The sequence below is a fragment of the Patagioenas fasciata genome, chromosome 15 (genome assembly GCF_037038585.1).
Source record: "Patagioenas fasciata isolate bPatFas1 chromosome 15, bPatFas1.hap1, whole genome shotgun sequence".
In the NCBI taxonomy this organism is placed as follows: domain Eukaryota; kingdom Metazoa; phylum Chordata; class Aves; order Columbiformes; family Columbidae; genus Patagioenas; species Patagioenas fasciata.
Window position 1 is genome coordinate 1946214 of NC_092534.1, and position 18408 is coordinate 1964621.

At 44.9% G+C, this 18408-nt stretch overlaps 1 protein-coding gene across 1 annotated transcript; it reads right to left on the reverse strand.

The window, feature by feature from the left end:
- Positions 1–1566: 1566 nt before the first annotated feature.
- Positions 1567–18179, reverse strand: LOC136108746 (E3 ubiquitin-protein ligase RBBP6-like). Its single transcript, XM_071815260.1, is given in 20 exon segments — positions 1567–3496; positions 4574–6313; positions 7394–7495; positions 7830–7928; positions 7930–8110; positions 8113–8165; positions 8818–8875; positions 8966–9044; positions 9123–9219; positions 10183–10487; positions 10911–11014; positions 11684–11862; positions 12278–12417; positions 13245–13341; positions 13452–13540; positions 13721–13759; positions 14790–14826; positions 15396–15434; positions 16431–16530; positions 17975–18179. Coding segments are annotated over 20 exon segments (5313 nt in total). The 5' UTR covers positions 18147–18179; the 3' UTR covers positions 1567–1893.
- Positions 18180–18408: the final 229 nt, after the last annotated feature.

Here is an 18408-nt window from a genome sequence, read left to right on the forward strand (position 1 = left end):
GGCCGTTTCCTCTGCTCCTGGCGCTTGTTCCTGGGGAGCAGAGCCCGACCCCCCTGGCTCCAAGCTCCTTTCAGGCAGTTCAGAGATCAGAAGGTCTCCCCTCAGCTCCTGTTCTCCAGCTGAACCCCCCAGGTCCCTCAGCTGCTCCCATCACACTTGTGCTCCAGCGCCTCACCAGCTCCGTTCCCTTCTCTCCACTCGCTCCAGCACCTCAAGGCCTTTCTTGTTGTGAGGGGCTCAAAACTGACCCCAGGATTCGAGGTTTGGCCTCCCCAGTGCCCAGCACAGGGACGATCACTGCCCTGGGACTGCTGGCCACACTAATGCTGATACAAGCCAGTATAATGGTGGCTTTTTTGGCCACCTGGATACACAACGGCTCATGTTCAGCCATTTTCACCAACACCCCCAGGTCCTTTTCCTCCGGGCACTTTCCAGCCGCTCTTCCCCAGCCTGCAGCGTTCATGGGGTTGTTGTGACCCAAGTGCAGGACCCGGCCCTTGCCCTTGTTGAACCTCAGACAATTGTCTCAGCCCATCGACCCAGCCGGTCCAGATCCCTCTGTGTGGCCTATCTACCCATCCCAAGCAAGCCCAAGGACAACCCTCTGCACCTCCTGTCTGTCCAGCACTCCCATCCTGGTGCACGAAAGCCTTGTTGACAGCCCCAGCTGGGAAACCAGGTTGATGCTGGGACAAAGGGGTCCCTCCCCGAGTGCAGGTCTGAGCTTCTCTCACAGACCCAGCCCTGCTCCCAGCCCTGCGCCTGATACCCCAACTCAAACGGTCTGAACAGCCAAGGACTCACTGCTTTGGGCCAAAAGAGACTTGTTCTTTACTCTACAAAGTCATCATCTGATGTACAGTATTCCTCCAGGTACTGGTAAGCTAATTAAACTTAGATTCTCAGATTTTCTGTCATTGTTCAAAGCAGTTTAAAGCAGAAGCCTGCCTTTGTAGTGGGCTTTTTTCTGCTGCTAAACTCACCTGCTGAACCCCACTTTCAATGGGAGGGTTGGTTCTTTATCGTGGCACCACCGTAAGAAAACGGAACTAATGAAGCTTCTGTTTAAAAACCACAAACATCGTGGTGGTCAGCGCAGTCATGAGAGGAAATACACATTGCAGGGCATCGTAAAGAGAGGTGTAAATGTTGGCTGGCAAATGACAATAGCTTTCTAAACACACTGGAACAATGTTGAAATGTGGCAGGTCCACATATAATGTTATTTTAATATAATACCAGCGGTTAATAGTGGCTGTACGTTTGGGTCCATATGCTGCCTTTCACAAGATAAAAACAAGTCCACCTGACACAAGAAATGAAAGCACCTCTTGGCAGGACCTCCCCACGCGGCATCAGCTCAAAAGATTTAAAGTCCTACCTTTTTTTTCAAACTTAAACTTGTTGGTATGTTATTTCTCATTTCAGTGAGCAGCCGGCAAGCTTTTACTGGCGGCTGTTTTCTGTAACTCTGACGTTCAGCTACCACTGAAACCTCATCACATCGCACCATTTATTGAAAACCTTTTATTGCAACCAAAAAGTGAGACAACAGAGCTGCAATGTATTCTGCAAGGCATTCTGCCGATATTTTATAACTGATACAAGCGGCTTCTGCCAGTCCATTTAAAATAACTCAACATTTTTACCACACACAGACTAATTAATGGTGGTTAAAAATAAGATGCTACAGAAAAGCCTCTCATGTTACATGCTCACAAATCCCAATTCTGTAAAAAATGTTCACATTTATAAAGTTCTGACGTAAAAATCAAATAATCAGTAATATTTTAAGTGCAACACAGGCTCTATCATGTCATTATTTGCAATGCTTGAATTTGTTTACAGTTTAACAAAATTTAATATTGATGACATAGGAATTTTTTTAAGTTATCTGTCATTCTGCGTTGTAGCAGATTTCCCCTTTTGGTCATCGTTCTCTTTATCTTTGCCCTTCTTCAATTTTTTCTTCTTGTCTTTGTGTTTGCGGCTCTTTTCCAATTCCATTTTGCTTTCCGTGTGTTTCTTCGGCTTCTTGTGTTCCTTCTGCTTCTTGTGCTTTTTCTTCTTCTTGCGCTTCTTCTTCTTCTTCTTCTTCTTCTTCTTCTCTTTTTTCCTCTTCTTGGTGTCCGGACTCTGTCCTGAGCTGGCACTGCTGCTGTGGCTTTGAGTCTGACGCTCAGAAGGGCTTTGCCTATGGCTGTGGCCAACACCGGGGCTGCTTTGACTGTGTCCTCTGCTTCCTTCAGGCTGCCCCACTGCAGCAGCTGCTGCTGGGTCTTCTTCCACCTCTTCAACAGCCTTTTCTGACAGGTCTGTAGGATTTTTCCCTGCAGCTTTCTCCTCTGCTACAGGGCCATTACTCTGGCTGTCACTTTCGTTGTAGTCTGGTACAAATGCAGCCTCATCAGTGTCTGGAGTTACGTCTTCTGACATAACTCCTGAGAGATGTGAGGAGCTGCTTACCTTGACAACACTCGCATCGTTTTGACCAGTCACATCCTCATTTTTCACACCTAGGGATTCCTGTCCCAAAGGTGGTGTATTACCACCTGGCTCTTTCTCTTTTTTGCTCTTTCCTTCTGGTACATGCTTCTCTTTCTCTTTTCCTGGATTTTTAGCTAGAGGTTTGTGTTGCTCCAACGCACACTTGTATTCAGGAGCAGCTTTGTGATCAGATTGCTCCCACTGACGTGGAGGGCTGTCTCTGCTCATTTTGGCGTCCCCAATGCCTGTTTCGGATGGCTCTGCTGGTTCATCTCTTGGCTCACTTTTCTGTACTGAGGTAGATTCTCTGTTTCCAGCAGGAGAGTCTTTTATCCTTGCACAGTCACTCTTTTCATCTCTACATTTGGAACTAGAATGATCTCTGTTGCCATTGTGGTCAGACTTTTTGACCTGGTTAGGACCAAAGTCTTTAGCAGTGGATGCAGGGCCGATACCATGTTTCTCTGACGATCTGCTGTCTTGGGAAGACTGAGAACTATTTCTCCCATGTCCTCGTTCGGTTGCGCATTTGGAGTGGTCTTTTTCTCGCTGCACACTGCTCTTTTCAGAAGTGCCCTTGCCTGACAAGGACTGATCCCGGTCTTTGGTTTTTCCTTTTTCATTTGACGTTAAACTTTCTGAACTTTTTGTATAATGCTGGGAGCTTTCACCATTCTCTTCTTTTGTAGATTTCTGTATTTCCTCCAAAGGCTCCATCTCTTTTCCATTGTGTTTTAAAGTGTTTGGTGGCTTAGCACTCACATTTTTTATAATACTCACAAGTTTTCCTACATTTGTGGGCACCTGTGTAGATTCAATGTGTTTCTCTTCAGCCTCAAACTCATCTTTATCCCACTTTGACTGAGAGACTTGGATCGTAAGGATGACATCTTCTGCAGGGGCTGTTAGATCGTTATTATACTCCTCCATGGTCTTAATGACAGTTTGTTTTGTATCTGGCTTTTCTTCTGTCTTTGTCCTGGGCCTTCCCTCAGTAGAACTGCTGCTAAGAGGAACAAAATGTACATTAAAAACAGGTGAGATACACACACCACCATCTTTTGTAATACTTTATAAAACGGCTTTTGCTTCAGTTCTAAATCTTTTTTCTTTCAGGATGATCAGTGAAGGGAACAGATGAGAAAGGATGAGCCCACTAGCTAAGATGATGAACAGTCAATTAATTTAGTATCTTCCTAATCAATTGATTTAGTATCCTCATGAGGTTCAACAAGGCCAAGCGCAAGGTCCTGCACCTGGGTCAGGGCAACCCCTGGTATCAATACGGGCTGGGGATGGAGGGATGGATGGAGAGCAGCCCCAGTGATGGACTTGGGGTGCTGGTGGTGAAGGACTGGACATGAGTTGGCCATGAGCACCTGCAGCCCAGACGGCCAAACACATCTTGAGCTGCATCAAAAAGAGCATGGCCAGCCGGTCAAGGGAGGGGATCCTGCCCCTCTGCCCTGCTCTGGTGAGACCCCTGCAGTGCTGGTCCAGCTCTGGGTCCTCAGCACAGGACACACATGGACCTGCTGGAGAGGGCCAGAGGAGCCCCAGGAATGATCCGAGGCTGGAACAGCTCTGCTGGGAGGACAGGTGAGAGAGTTGGGGTGTTCAGCTGCAGAAGAGAAGCTCCGGGGAGACCTTAGTGCACCTTTCTGGACTTAAAACGGGCCGATAAGAAAGATGGGGACAGACTTTTAGCAGGGCCTGGTGTGACAGGAGAAGGGCTGATGGTTTTAAACTAAAGGAGGGAGATTCAGGCTGGACATGAGGAAGGAATTGTTGCCCTGAGGGTGGTGAGAGCCTGGCCCAGGTTGGCCAGAGAGGTGGTGGATGAACCATCCCTGGAGACATCCCAGGCCAGGCTGGACGGGGCTCTGAGCAACCTGAGCTGGTGAAGATGTCCCTGCTCATGGCAGGGGGGGCACTGGGGGAGCTGAGTTATTTTGGGGGAGTTCAGTTATTTTGTGTTTGATTTAGCTGTTCCCTTCATTAGACACCATAAAGCATTTTATATTTTTGGAGGTGGAGGGGAGGAGGAAAGAAAGAAAGAACAGGGAAAGAAATGATGAGGTACCTGGTGTAACCTACAAGAACTGAACCAGATCCATCAGCTGCTGTTGCTCTTACTCGTACTTTCCCCTTAGCTTTATCCTGTTTAACTTTACTACTGCTTGCCTTGGGTTTCCCTGCAGGATCTTCTGCAGGAGGCACATTTTCTCCTCTCACAAGATTTTCCCCAGTTTCTTGGTTAAGTTCCATCTCTTTTGCGGGGTGGTTGAGAAACGCAGATTTATCTGTTTCTGGAGTTTCCTCTCCTTTTCCAGCATCGGGCTCACTCTTCCCCTTTGCCGATGGTTTCCATTCAGCAGTTTCTGGTTTTGAGGCATCTGTGGAAGCGGCTTCATGCTCCTCACCCACCTTTTCATCTGCGTTTCCTTTGCCTTTTTCAGGTTTTGCATCACAAGTTTTGCTTTTTCCCGCAGGTTTTTCTGACTTGTCCTCTCTGGAGGGCTTCTCTGCTTTGGTTTCTTTTGGATGGTCTTTCTTCACCTTTTCATCCTTGGCTGTTCTGGTTCCTGGCTGATCTTTTGTCACTTCTGGGTGATATTTCCGTGGAGCATCAGGAGCCTTCTCATCCTTTTGAGAGGAAGATATTACAGCATCGTCTGTCTTTGACAACTCCTTCTTCACTCTTTTCACAGGAGGTTCCATTACAGGAGAATTTTCACAATCAGTGTTCACCGTCTCTTGGGAAGTTTTAGCTGCTATTATTGTGTCGTCTTTCTTAGGAGGAGCAGCCACTTCTACTTTCAACTCCGTCTTGTCGTTCTTTTCTTTTGGCTCGTCCTTCTCTGTTCTCTCCTCTTCAGGCACTGGTTTGAAAGCAATCAAATCTGCTTCCACAGGCTCATCTCTTACAGGGGTGGCATCACCGCTGCTCGGGAGCATGAACACAGAGTCTGTTTTATCGTCTCCTGCTGGAACTGGCTCTCTTGGTGTTCTTGCACCTTCCAGCAACTCAGCATGGCTGAATCCTTCATTCTCATTGAATTTTCTTCTCTTCTGGTGTCTTTTATGTTCATTGCCTTTGTCATCGCCCCATGGATGTTTCACCTCTTTCTCTTTTGATTTTCTAGGATCACTGATGCCAGGCCTCTCTCTTCCAGAAGGTTTTTCACCATAATGTCCAGTTATATTATGACTTCTGTGGCTCTGCCCACCAGGATAATCCTCCCTGTTTCCCCAAGCACACGGTGAGTTCTCTTGTCTGGCCCCAGGTGGACCAAACCTCTCAGGAGAAAACTTCTCTCTGTTTACTGCAGGTGGAGGTTGAGCACCAACAGCACAGCCCTTGTAAAACTTGCCATACCATTCTCTATAGTTCCTTTCCCATTCTCTGCATCTTTCCGTTTCAAATGGATCTCTGACGTCAACAGGTCTGCCATAGGAACCTTTCATAGAAGATGCTGGACCTTCTGCGTGCCTGTTAAAATGCTCCCTTTCTCCTTGCCCTTGAGGCACAGTCCTTTTAGTGTGAGACTGGCCTCTGAACACCGGAGACCTTGACCGTGAGCGGCATCTTCTGCATGAGCGAGACCTTGACCGGTAATGACGACGTGACCTTGGACTGGAACGACGGTCACGACTGTTCGCTCTGCCTCTTCTTTGGCGCGGTGGTGATCGGGAGTGGGAACGAGGCTGGGAATGACTAAATGATCCAGAGTTGGTGCGAGAGTGGGAAGAGCCCGATCTTGACTTGGAGCAGGTATACGAACTTCTGGAGTGAGATGAAGCACCATGGGGAGACCTGGACCTTCAGTAAAACACAACACACACACACAAATGAAGCTGATTCAGAACAGCTGTTGACTTAATGCTACTGCAAATTTAAGAACCTGACAACAGTTTCTGCTCAAAGGACACAACAGCTCCTGCTTCGTTAGTCTGAAACCATACAGGAAGGGAAAATCTATTTCCACTGCTATCGCAGGAACCACCATCACCGGGGGTTGATTTAAGGTGGTGTGTGCTGGCCTCTGCTGGTACATGAATGTGCACATTTCTAACTACTCAGCAACTACACGCAATGCAAATCATTTTTGTTGCAGTAAGAGGCAAAAAAGAGCAAGTGTCAATAGTTACAGTGCAGTACCAAACATCAAGAAAACATTATTCCACCTGAAGACAGTAAAGCTCCATTATAAATTGCCAGGTTGGTCTATTTAACTTCACTAATTATTTGGCAATTTGTACAAGATGGAAAATACTTGTACTGCAGTCTCACATACAGGACCATCCATCAGCACTTCTGGGTGTCCCAGCAGAAACTTCCACGTATCTTGAGTTCTAACCGAGTACGGCAACTGCATTTCAGGTGAGATCACATCTAAAAGATCCAAACTGACCTTCTAGTGCTACGACTCAACGAGGGAAGACACTGCCAGCATTGCTAACAGAGAGTTATTCAGACTCCTGCCCAAGTGATTTTTGGGATAGAAAACATCAGCTGTAACGAGATTTCCATCACAAGCGTTGGGGGTTTTTAAAACTACTTTTCCAAGAACCGTTTCACATTATTCTGCACATGTTCACTGGTGTCATCCCTTCTTTCAAAGTCCTTCACCAGTTTATTTCCCTAAAACAAGTCTGATCTTTCAATTCTTAATAAAAAACACAAGTGAAAAGCGAAAGCCACCAGTCTGCAGTCCAGGTTAAAATCTCTCTTTGTATCAACGAAACAAACAAGAAAATGAAGACAATTCCTCTAACCTCTCTGCCCCAAAGTGCTTTGAGGTAACGGTTCAATCAGAATAGGGAGACAGAAAATCCAGCAACTACACCGGTTCAGTTTCCTGCCTCCTCACAGCTCTCAGGAGGATGAGGGTGTCATTACCTGGACAACAACGGCCGATGCTCCTTTTGAATCCTTTTGTATTCCATCAATTCCTTAGCAAAATCATTCGTAAACTCATCAAGTTTGGACTTCTTTATTTCCCTGTAAAAATAAGTTTGACATTTATTACAATTAGAGTTTGAACTTTATTACAAAAAGACACAATACGTGATCAATGCGAGAAAACATACTGCATGCAGATGCAAAAGGTGACCTTCCTATGTAAGCAAAACCAGGTCAGAATTACTGTAAGTTTTAAGGAAAGTGTTAGAATTATGTTTGCTTTAAGTTTTGCACATTTCCCATCTGCTATGAAAAAATAGATGGGAAAAAATGTCATTTTTGCTTATGTCAGGTACACTTTTGTGGAACTGCAGTGCGATACGCTGTCGAAACACAGAAATGGAAAACAATGCATCTTCATTGAGCCAAATACTCCTCTTTAAGTCTCTGTTGCTCTCTGTAAAACTCCTCCCGAGATAAAGGAGGTGCCTGTGTCCCTGGGATGGCGTGTGTTGGTGCCCAAGCTGATGACGTTTTCCGGGGCTGGGGAATGCCCTGGAAGGCAGACAGTGCACCCAGCAGCTGGAGGGTGACCAGGTGGAGACTGAGGGGGAAACTGTGGTGGTGCTGCCGCTGCTGGAAAAGGGAGCATGTGGGGTGCTGGAGGACACAAGGGAGGTGGAGGCATGGGCACGGAGACGGGTGGTGCTGCAGTGCTGGGGCCTGAGTCCTTTGGGTATGTTCACTGTGCAGGCATCCTTGACTTGAACTTCTCAAGAAACCCCAAAACACGTGCCACTGCTACACCCTGCAGTGTAGCAAATGAAGCAGGAGCATGGTGGTGAGCACTTCTTGTTCTCCATGTAATCATTTTTCTCCCTGCTTCCGGTTCATTTGAGCCTACGCTCATCTCTTGGTAAAAGCAGCTTGGCTACTCGAGATGACTAAATTGAAGAAATACAAAATTGTCATAAAATAACAGCCTTGATTTTCCAATAGTTTTCTCAATCAGTATCAACTAAGTTGTTAACAGAGGAGTGTTGGAGAATGATTTATATTGAGAAATCAATTTATTGAGCCCTATTTAGCCACAAATCAAAAGGGTGCCTTTCCACCTGATGCTTCGATTCTATTTCATTTTTATATGTACGTATGGTTACCCCAAAAGGTGTTCATTTTTCAGAGTCCGCTTTTCAATCATGTACTGGAGTTTCATTTTAAAGAATCTCACTGCAAGCACAGGTTTCCTTTGTTCAAGACAATTGAAATGAAGCCATTAAAAAATTTATTGCCACTTGCATTCTCCACAACTATCTGTGCATTCTTACTTCATTATAAACCAGCTTTTGCCTACATTACGTGTTGTGGCCTCTTTTAACAGGTTACAATAGTAATATATTGAATTTCTGTAGAATACTTACAGCTCCCAGCCTGGTCTCCCGCTGGCTGAGCAGACTGTACTGGCTCTCACTGGCTGACCTTTTTCAGTGGAGAGGACACAGGAAAAACCCCATTCAGTTTATCTGAAGGTAACTTTAAAACATAAATTCTCAAGTTGTAGTTAGTTACCATTGGTGGGTATTGATTGTCCTTGCGGGCCCAGGAGACTTGTCAGTGCTGGTTGTCTCAGTACAGGAACCTGATAGCCCTTTGAATAAACACAGACGTTGGCAAACCAGCTCTGCTCAAATACAAGAATCACTGCATGTTTTGAAATAAAATTTACCTGCTCTTCCCACAAACCGCTGCTGGTCAGAGAGGAGGGTTTAGAAAGTCCAGCGGTGGCCACCAGAGCAGCAGGAGCTGTAACCACATCAGCCTCGCTACAAAAAACCAAATTTATATCATTCCAACAGTGTTTTGAAGTGCTGCTTGAAATATAAAGTCCAAGGTAAGAAATGCTGACTGCTGTAAAAGGAAAAAGAATCGGCACCACATTTACAAATGTGAGTTTGGTTGATTCCAAATGAAGCACCGAGCAGATGTCTGTCTGGATTACTGGGAGTTAAAGAGAAAGCTCACTGCAAAAACGTTTTATTAAGCTTGCTGCACATGAAAGGCCAAGAGTAGGTATAACCCACCTGCTGAATGTCAGCTTTGGAACATGTGAGAACTGAAATTCCATTACAAAATGTTGATGTGCTAATTCAGAGCCTGCCCTAGAGGTTCTGTTGGACTGTGATCCTGCGTATTCAATGGTACAGCTGAGCCTGACCGGCTTCTGGGCAGAGCGCCTGTCTGCACTCCGGGTGTAAAGGGGAAGGGATCTAAGCCCTAAACAACAGTGCAGATTTTTCATGTGACTTCACTGGATTGCAAACTTAGACTGTCGTGTTTGTCAATACTTCAAATTTATAGTGTTTCAATGTTTATTATCCAAGACGGTCCGTAACTGAGTCTGACTCGACTAAAGACAAATTAACGCCCTCAAGCAGGTTTCACATAACTAAAGGGTTATTCTAGGAACTGCTAAGCACCCAAAATCAAAGGGCTCCTGGGGAAAAAAGGTTCATCCTTCGGGGTAAACCCGGACTGAATGACAAGAAGTACTTCTGAGGAAACTCTTGCATGAGGCAGCTCCCAACTGATCAAAGGGTCCTCATTCAGAGTAAATGAAACACCAGAGCTTCCACAGCTATCTGGAACTGCCACTGTTGGTACAGAAATCACTACTGGAGAAGCTCAAGAAGCAGCAGAATCTAACTTCAGTGTTTTGGTGTCTTCTACATTCACTGCAAAATTACACCTGCATGTAAAAACTTTGGTTAATCTACAGATTTACTCACCGAAAAGGTCCAGGGAAGGGCAGGGACACTGCTGCTGGGACACCAGGGACAGTGACAGAAGGCAGGATTCCTGGCAGCTGAGCTGCCCCAGATGCCTGAGTGGGGCCAAACGACGACAAAGCGGCAGAATGAGAAGACACAGAAGCTGATGGAGGAATTAGTGGATCCTTCTGTTTGGAAATTGTCGGCCGGAGTAGAGGTTGCGGCTTGCGTTTCACTGTTTGTCTCACTGCTGGTGGTGGCAGCTGCTGCTGCTGCTGAATCTGTTTACTGTAGCCAGTCCCATTTCTGAAGTTGTTCACAGCCTGGGGGCACAAAATATTTAGAAATGTACTATGAAAATCCAGTAGATAGGTGAGCAAAAGCCTCCAGAGAGTAAAGTGACCCGTGTATTCCTCTAAATGGTATATCAATCCTAAAATAAATCAACATATGGATACACGAACACATCACATCAAACACTGATATTAATGGCTGGTAACTCGGAGTGTCTGTAAAGAACTTCAGTGTTGATACCGATTCTGAAAGCGAGGCGATCGTATTGAACAGAAGCGTGACCTGAATTTGACAGAGTGTATGTAAAAAGTTGTAAGCTTCTTAACAACAGATAATGTATTTGAGAAATAGAGGTAGCCTTTCTCAGTTTGGCCTTGCTTAAGGAGATGGAAATTAATAGTTTCTTCTCCAAAAAGACTTACAAACCATTTACGTAAAAGTGGTCACGTTACCTGGCGTAGGATCTTGTTGGCAACTAAACTATCAGGAGAAACGTCTGTTTGATGACACATTGGACATGTATGTTCCTCAGATTCCAGTAATGCTGTTCTAATACCTGTGAATAATAAGATGTATATGAATAGTGGCTGAATGTGGTCTTGAAATGACAGTATGATAAATATCGAATCGTGTAAACAATTTATAGCATGCAGCAAATACAGTTTTGATATTTCACTATTGCAGCAGTTGGAGATTGAGAGTAGGCTGTGTCCTGATGTTTTAATTAGTCTTTTTCCCACCATCCAGTACAGTGAGAAGCTACCAACCTCAAGGGTAACGAATATAACACATCTCAAAAAAACACAAGCAGTTTCAAGTTCTGGAGGCTTCAACCAACTCTCCCGTGGTGAGGAATGCGGATTAAACGCCGACTGTTTGCTGCAGAGCACAGTAAGTCACCAGAGCTGGCTGCGCGATTTTGTATCGGAGAAAGGGCTGTGGACAAACTCAATGCATTCAATATCCAACACTGTAACGACGGGCACAGTTCTGTGCTCTTCTCACACCCGTCATCCACATGGAAAGACGGTTTGAACAGATGTGCAACAAGGAAAATAAGCCTTCTGCCTTTTTTCCCCTTTATACCAGGAGAGTCCTTTCCTGTTCCAGGTATCCTTAAGTATTAAAGAGAACAGGTACCAAGGTCACCTCATTATCTCCTATTTATGCTTTCAGAAGATCAGATGTGAGGATTTGAATTAACAAACATGGCAGTAACACTTACATTCGTCACAAAAACTGTTTCCACAGCAGGGAATAACAGCTGCATCATTCGTTACATCTTTACAAATGGGACATAACAACTCAGCTGGAACAAGATCCTCATCTGAGCAGGAGGAGGAGGAGGGCGGCTCCGCTGGCACGAAGGGAGGCTTTTCCTTCTTTCCTCTCGCATAAGCTTCCCTGGAGGGGAGCGGGGAAGGAAAATGAACAAAGTTAAAGATGAGATGGAAACCATTGAGATGGGGAGGAAACCTCAGCCCAACAGCTCTCTCTTAAATTTTTCAAGCAGTCTTCAAAATATAAAACAGAAGCAGAAGAAGCTTTCAAAGAGAACAACTCCAACTGTAAACACTCCTGAACTATTTTGCAGAAATACAGGTTCTTAGCACACCACAAGTGTAACCATCTCACAGCGGCATGAACTGAAGGACCACCTTCCTTTAATATTTGAAAATATCAGAGATTTTAAAGTTAAGAGAGAAAGACAATGCTTCCTCCCCCATAACTGCAGGTGCTGGCCAACGTGCTTGGATGAGCACTCAGGTGTGATTTCTCTTGTTCCCTTTTGGGTCAGTCTGATTAATTCCATACTTACGCATTAATAGTTGGTATTGCATATCTTCCAGTGTTTGTCAGCATAGCACCCTTGGTATTGGGATCTTTCACTTCCATCAGGAAACTCCTTGGAATTCCTGTGCTCTTTTTCATTCTGGGAACAGGCTGAAAATTTTTGTCCTGTTAAGAAAAGAAACGCAGCCATGTCCTGTCTGAAGTCCCACACTCAAAATGACATTTCAGTGATTATTTGAAGCAGCAAAAGTGTCTAATCCTCTCCTATTATCAAGAATAAGGGTTGACTAAACCACTTATTTTCCTAAATGTATACAGGCAGGATATTCCAAAGGCTCAAGCAGTGCTTGAACTCAATCGACATTCTTTGGCTTCACTTCAGGGTCTTTAAGGGTGAAATGTCCCTTAAGCTCACCAGCCACTCAGAAAAGACTCAAACCTGCATCTCCACCAAAGCGCGATTCAGAGCGAGAGCTTAATTCAGCGCTCGAACCAGTCACTGCAGAAACTCATATTCACCGTCTGGACATGGGGGTTGAATTGGTACCTCATGCACAGACACTCAGTGGCTAAACATTAAATGACATGAACACTGAACCAGAGAGCTGTGTAGTCAAACCATGCCCATATTGAACAGACAGGTTCAACAGAAACATCTTGGTTTTACACTATATACTAAAAACTGTGAACTGCCATTAAGAAGACTTAAAACCACAAAAATTTCCAATAATGTTGAAATGTATAAAAATAAGCATCAGTGTTCACAGAGAAAGATCTTCGGACGCATTTAATGTCCATGACCTAGAAAATTTAACATTTGTAATTCCAGGTTTTCCTTGAATTTTGAAGGGCTTTGCAACAATGTCACATAACCTCCGTATTTTGCCCCAAGAGAAACATTTTTTACTATGAGTATTCATGCATTTGTTACCTACCTGCCAAGGTGAAAAACTTACAAGCTAAGCAGCACCACAAGTCCCACGCAATCTTACCCTGTTAGTTGGGCAGTTCTTTATATAGTGGCCAGGCTGTCCACAACGAAAGCAAGTGTACGATGGTGGAGGCCAGCCCGAGTTTTTCTTCATGAAACTAAAAGGATTTGGGGAAAAAAGAAAAAGGGATGCATGTGTCTCTCACGTTAAAACAACCATCTCTACAATTGTTCCATAATCGTCAGAGAACAGATCACCAGCACTTACTTGACTGGACTGTATGCCTGGCAGGACTGTATCATCATAGCTTTTATTTTCTCCTCTTCGGAAGTGTCGGTCTCAGCCAGATTGGCAGCCTGTTAAACAAGTGCTTATTGACACACACATCAGAAACACATTTAAGCCCGCACAGCCCGACAGCACCAATCAGCCCATCCTGTCAAGCACAGCACAACTCCCAGAGAATCAGAGAACACCAGGTTTGATACTAAGCAAATAGCTTTTTTGTAAAGCATTTGACAAGAATATACATATACCTTAACAAGCTGGGCCACACGTGCAGAAGACTCATCAATCTGTTCACAAAAAATTAAACACATATTTGGTTTACAATCAAAACGCAGCAATAGTTCACCTCTACTGCAGTCTGACAGTCTGCACTATAGCCCCTGAGTGTCAGTGCAAGAGGCATTTCCAATCCAGTGAAATTTGAATTTGCTCAAAACAAAGTCCAAACCCCAGCCTGAGAGCACCCGTGTGGATAGAGAAGAAATGACAAGAACCAAACTCGCTCGAGATCAACTTAGTGCTGCAGGATATGTCAGAGAGTGGCCCTTGTCAAACGCTCACAACCGCTTCAAAGTCACAGGGGTAAGGAAGCTGCTGATTTCCAGCTAAAAGTGATTAAAACTCCGGAGACATTCAAAACCCGCCTGTTTGGAAAGCAGTTCTATGGGCTGCAGGCAGAAGTCGGATTTCTTAAAGGTGATAGCACTCCTTTCTACTCAACAGGAAAGAGAGAATTCATGTTCTATTCAGTGTGTTACCAGTACGCTGGCATATTCATGGAACCACAGAGTCAGAGAGTCATTTTGGTTGGAAGAGACCTTTAAGATCACCGAGTCCAACCATTAACCCAACACTGTCAAGTCCACCTCTAAACCACGTCCCTAAGAACATCATCTGTACATCTTTTGAACACTTCCAGGGACGGCAATCCCACCACTTCCCTGGGAAGCCTGTTCCAATGCCCCACGAGCCTCTCAGAGGAGAAGTTTCTCCTCATACCCAGTCTAAACCTCCCCTGGCACAACGTGAAGCCATTTCATCTCATCCTACCACTTGTGACTTGGGAGAGGAGACCAACACCTTTCATGCTACAACCTCCTTTCAGGCAGTTGTAGCGAATGATCCGGTGTCACTCAGCCTCCTTTTCTCCAGGCTAAACACACTGTGGTGTTTGCTGTGTTGAATCAAATACATTGTGTTCACAACATGTGCTATGTTTTACTGTAGAATATATTAAGTCAATGTTTGGAAAATTGAAACAAGGCTACATTGTTTAGAATTCATTGCAGCGTGTAGAAAAATTGTGGTTTTACATACTGCTTTGGATGTTCCACTGGCTGGCTCCGTTCCACTTCTAGAAGAAGAAATAAAGGAGATCAGAACTTCAAATAAAGGCAGTGGAAAGAGATTATAAAACATCAACATCAGAACATCAGTCTAGGGAATGTAGAAATTTATTCACATACATAAACTGTTCTCCCTCAGAACATGCAGTGCCACTAAAAAACCAAACCAAACCAAACCGAAATCCCATATCTGCTTTGTCAGAACTTACTCTGAGACTGACAGATACAGAACACAGCGGTGCGAGAGGAAGTCCTCAGATATTTTTTCTCTGCTATATACGTATCAGAAATATGAAGTCTGCACTAAAGTCTTATATTTTTACATAATCAACCATCAAAATATGAAAGGAACTGTTGCCAATCTGTATATCCCGAGTATAACAAACAGGTACCAGATACGGTACTTCAGTTTCTAAGAAAGAGCAGTGATAAAAATCTCATAGTGCAAGTTTACTTTAGTGAAATAAATCAGCCCAAGCTCTGTGTTCAGCTATCTACTGTATTACCCATGAAAGTGCCCAAATACTAAATATGCTACATAGACTGTGTTGACTGAAAATAGCACTAGAAATGTCACCTGGAAGCACTTTGGAGGATTTTCTGTGACTCAGGAGTCCTGTGACAAATAAAAAAAAACCAAAAGGTCTTAATTGCCAGAATTTTATTTAAGATCGCATTAAAATCACTACAATCTTTTAGGAAATATTGATTACATTGGGAAACCTGCTGAGATTCCACAGACTCATTGAGCTGTATCTGCATGCTACTCATCATGAATCAGACACGAACCATCGATAGAGTTAACAAAGAATTCACCCAAGCATCCCACGAGCAGAGGCCATTCAGGTCTGCTGGGGAGTTCATGTACAAACAGAAAGGCTCAGGCTTCCTGCCGCTGCTACAACAGCCCCAGGCTCACACTCACAGCCACAGAGCTCCTGAGATGGCCCAGCACACACAAATACTCCAGATGATCACCCAAGCAGAAATGGAGGATGCATGACAAGACAGCACCAAGCACACGTATTTCAGTTAACCCCCAAAACGAGGCCGTGTGTAGAAGCACAACACTATGGTGTTGTTTGGGTGGTTTGATAGCTGGCAACCCTTGGTCTTCCCTCTATTGCTGGTATGCAAAACAAACAGATTTGGGGCATAAGAACACCTGCTATATCCCTCCCTACCCAGTTGCAAGAAATGGTCAAACACTGAGAATCAGACTTTTCCAAGACAGGAACACATTAGAAGTTTACATTACAATGCGTATCTGTCCTTACTAGAAAAGCAATAAAAGCAAATGCATATAATAAGGAATCTCTCCACACAGAGGAATCAGGATACACAACTTGGGTCTCAGAAAAATCAACCCAAGAAAAACGCATTAGAATCATTTTAGAAGTTACCATATTGGAGTTGGACCCTCCTGTCCCAGCAGGCCTGAGCCTGAGAGTCGCTTTGGGACAGATACATTCAAACCTACCCCATTACAACAACAATTAACAGCAGCTTTAGCAAGCAAGACACAATCTGAATGCCTCCCTAAACTGATATCAACACAAAAAGTGAACACAGTGAACCCCTAACAAGGAATCAATGCTTCATGGGTACTCACACATCACATGTTTTGCTGGTGGCTTTAACTCCTCCAGCAGGGACTCTTCTAACAATCACTGATGAGTTCTTCGGAATCAGGGCATTATCTTCTGTGTATTCTGAAAACAACATACGTGTAGAAAGAGACATCAGGCCGTTAGTAAGAATATATATAAATATGTTATAATATATATTAAATAGAATTATTACGTAGCACTTCAAAGAATCCCTTTACAGATACAAAAGCAAAATTTTAGATGTAATATCACACTTTTATTATCTCAACACACTAACGGTACATTTCAAGTAATCTTCAGGTTTGATAATCAAACACAAGCAGCAAAATCTTTTTCATTTTTTGAAACTGTTTGAATATCAGCCGCAAAATGGTCTCAAACGTCACTAAAGGAGAGTCTGCTAATGCATGGGGTTCTTTCCTGATGTAGCTGAAACTCCTTTTGCTTCTGTTAGGCTGCAAATCCCATACATCTTTGGAGAAAAACAAACCACAGCAAAGTCTCCCCTGCATCAACCAGATCCTGGAGTCTGCCCGGCAACAAACCCGGCACGCAGCTAAAGCGTGAAAACTCTGCCCCGTTGCTGCCACAGCCATTCCCTAAAAACGATTCACCTCTCCCGCTGGTGCTCAAGGGCACAGAACACAGATCTCCTGGAGCAAAACCCAGCAACACCCACCCTTCTCAGCTGCCCGCTGCTCCACATTGAAATGGAAACAAAACTGGCTGTACCCGAATTCGAATCACAGAAATCTGGGGGTTTTTTTGAGCTTCCTTGCACAAGCAGGGCAGAATTGGCTCAAACTAAAGTGGTATCTTTCCTCTTCAGCTAATTCGAATTAACCAAAGGGATGTGCATTCTTTTGATTCACTTTTTGCAGAGCAGAGGGACTCGGATGAAATTCCTTATGCAGACAGCCTTGAAAAGCCCTTGGAAAAGTTTGCGCCTGAAGCAACCAATGCTTTACCTTTGCTTCCACCTCATTAGTCTTTGACAAGGAGGAAAGGCTTCTGTTCTTTACACAAGGCCCAAACAAAACAACAACAAAAAACACCTACTTGGAACACTTGAACCAAGCCTAAATGCAAAGATCTCCCCATAAGAATGGTTTTTATACTGTACTTACACAAGCTGGATATGATTACGCATTTAAAGCTCTATCAGCAGCCGTTCCCTGTAATCTGCCCACAGTTTCAAATGTTGAAAGCCCGTAACTCTGCAGACCTCATCAGAACAATGGTCTGGGAACCAAAGATACTGTGTATCCAGTCGCACTCTTGTTATTATACGACATCCTCTCGCATTTCATTATCATTTTACTTAGAAGAATCCCTGGGAACCAAAACTTTTGCAAGCACAACGCATCGCACAACAACCGCGCACTCCTCCATGCCAAGTCGTGTGTCTAAACACAGGTCAGAAGGCGGTTGCCAGAAGAGCAGCTGCAAAAGAACAGCTCTGCAAGGCCCCAGCACAAGCCACAGCTGCCAGCCCTGGCCAATTCACATTATTGCTTCCCACCCCGTGCCCACCGCCCCCGAGTACCTTCTTTGGTCTGCGCGTTGGTGACCAGCAGGTCACACTTGGTCGCCTTCAACTTCTTGCGGGCCCTGATCTTGCACTTGAGCTCGCGCAGGGAGATATGGAGGCCGTTGAAGGTGAGTGCTTCGTAGTCCAGGACGGCGGAGAACTTGTAGTAGACACGGGACGTGCCCATGGCCGGGTGCTGCTGCTCCGCGACAGCATCTACTGTGGCAAACAGCGCCCTGGCCTCCCCGCTGGGTTGGCCCCACGGCGACAGCAGGAAGGTCCACCGAGGGCTGTGGGGCGAGCGCTGCGGGCTGAGCCCGAGCTCACAGCCCGGGCAGGCGCACAGGAGGGAAAGGCTCCTGCGGCCTCGGCTCGGTCTCTGCTCCCTCTCTGTCCCGCAGCGCTCCCAGGCCCTGCTCAGGCGCCCCTGTCTCAGGGTTCTGTTTGGG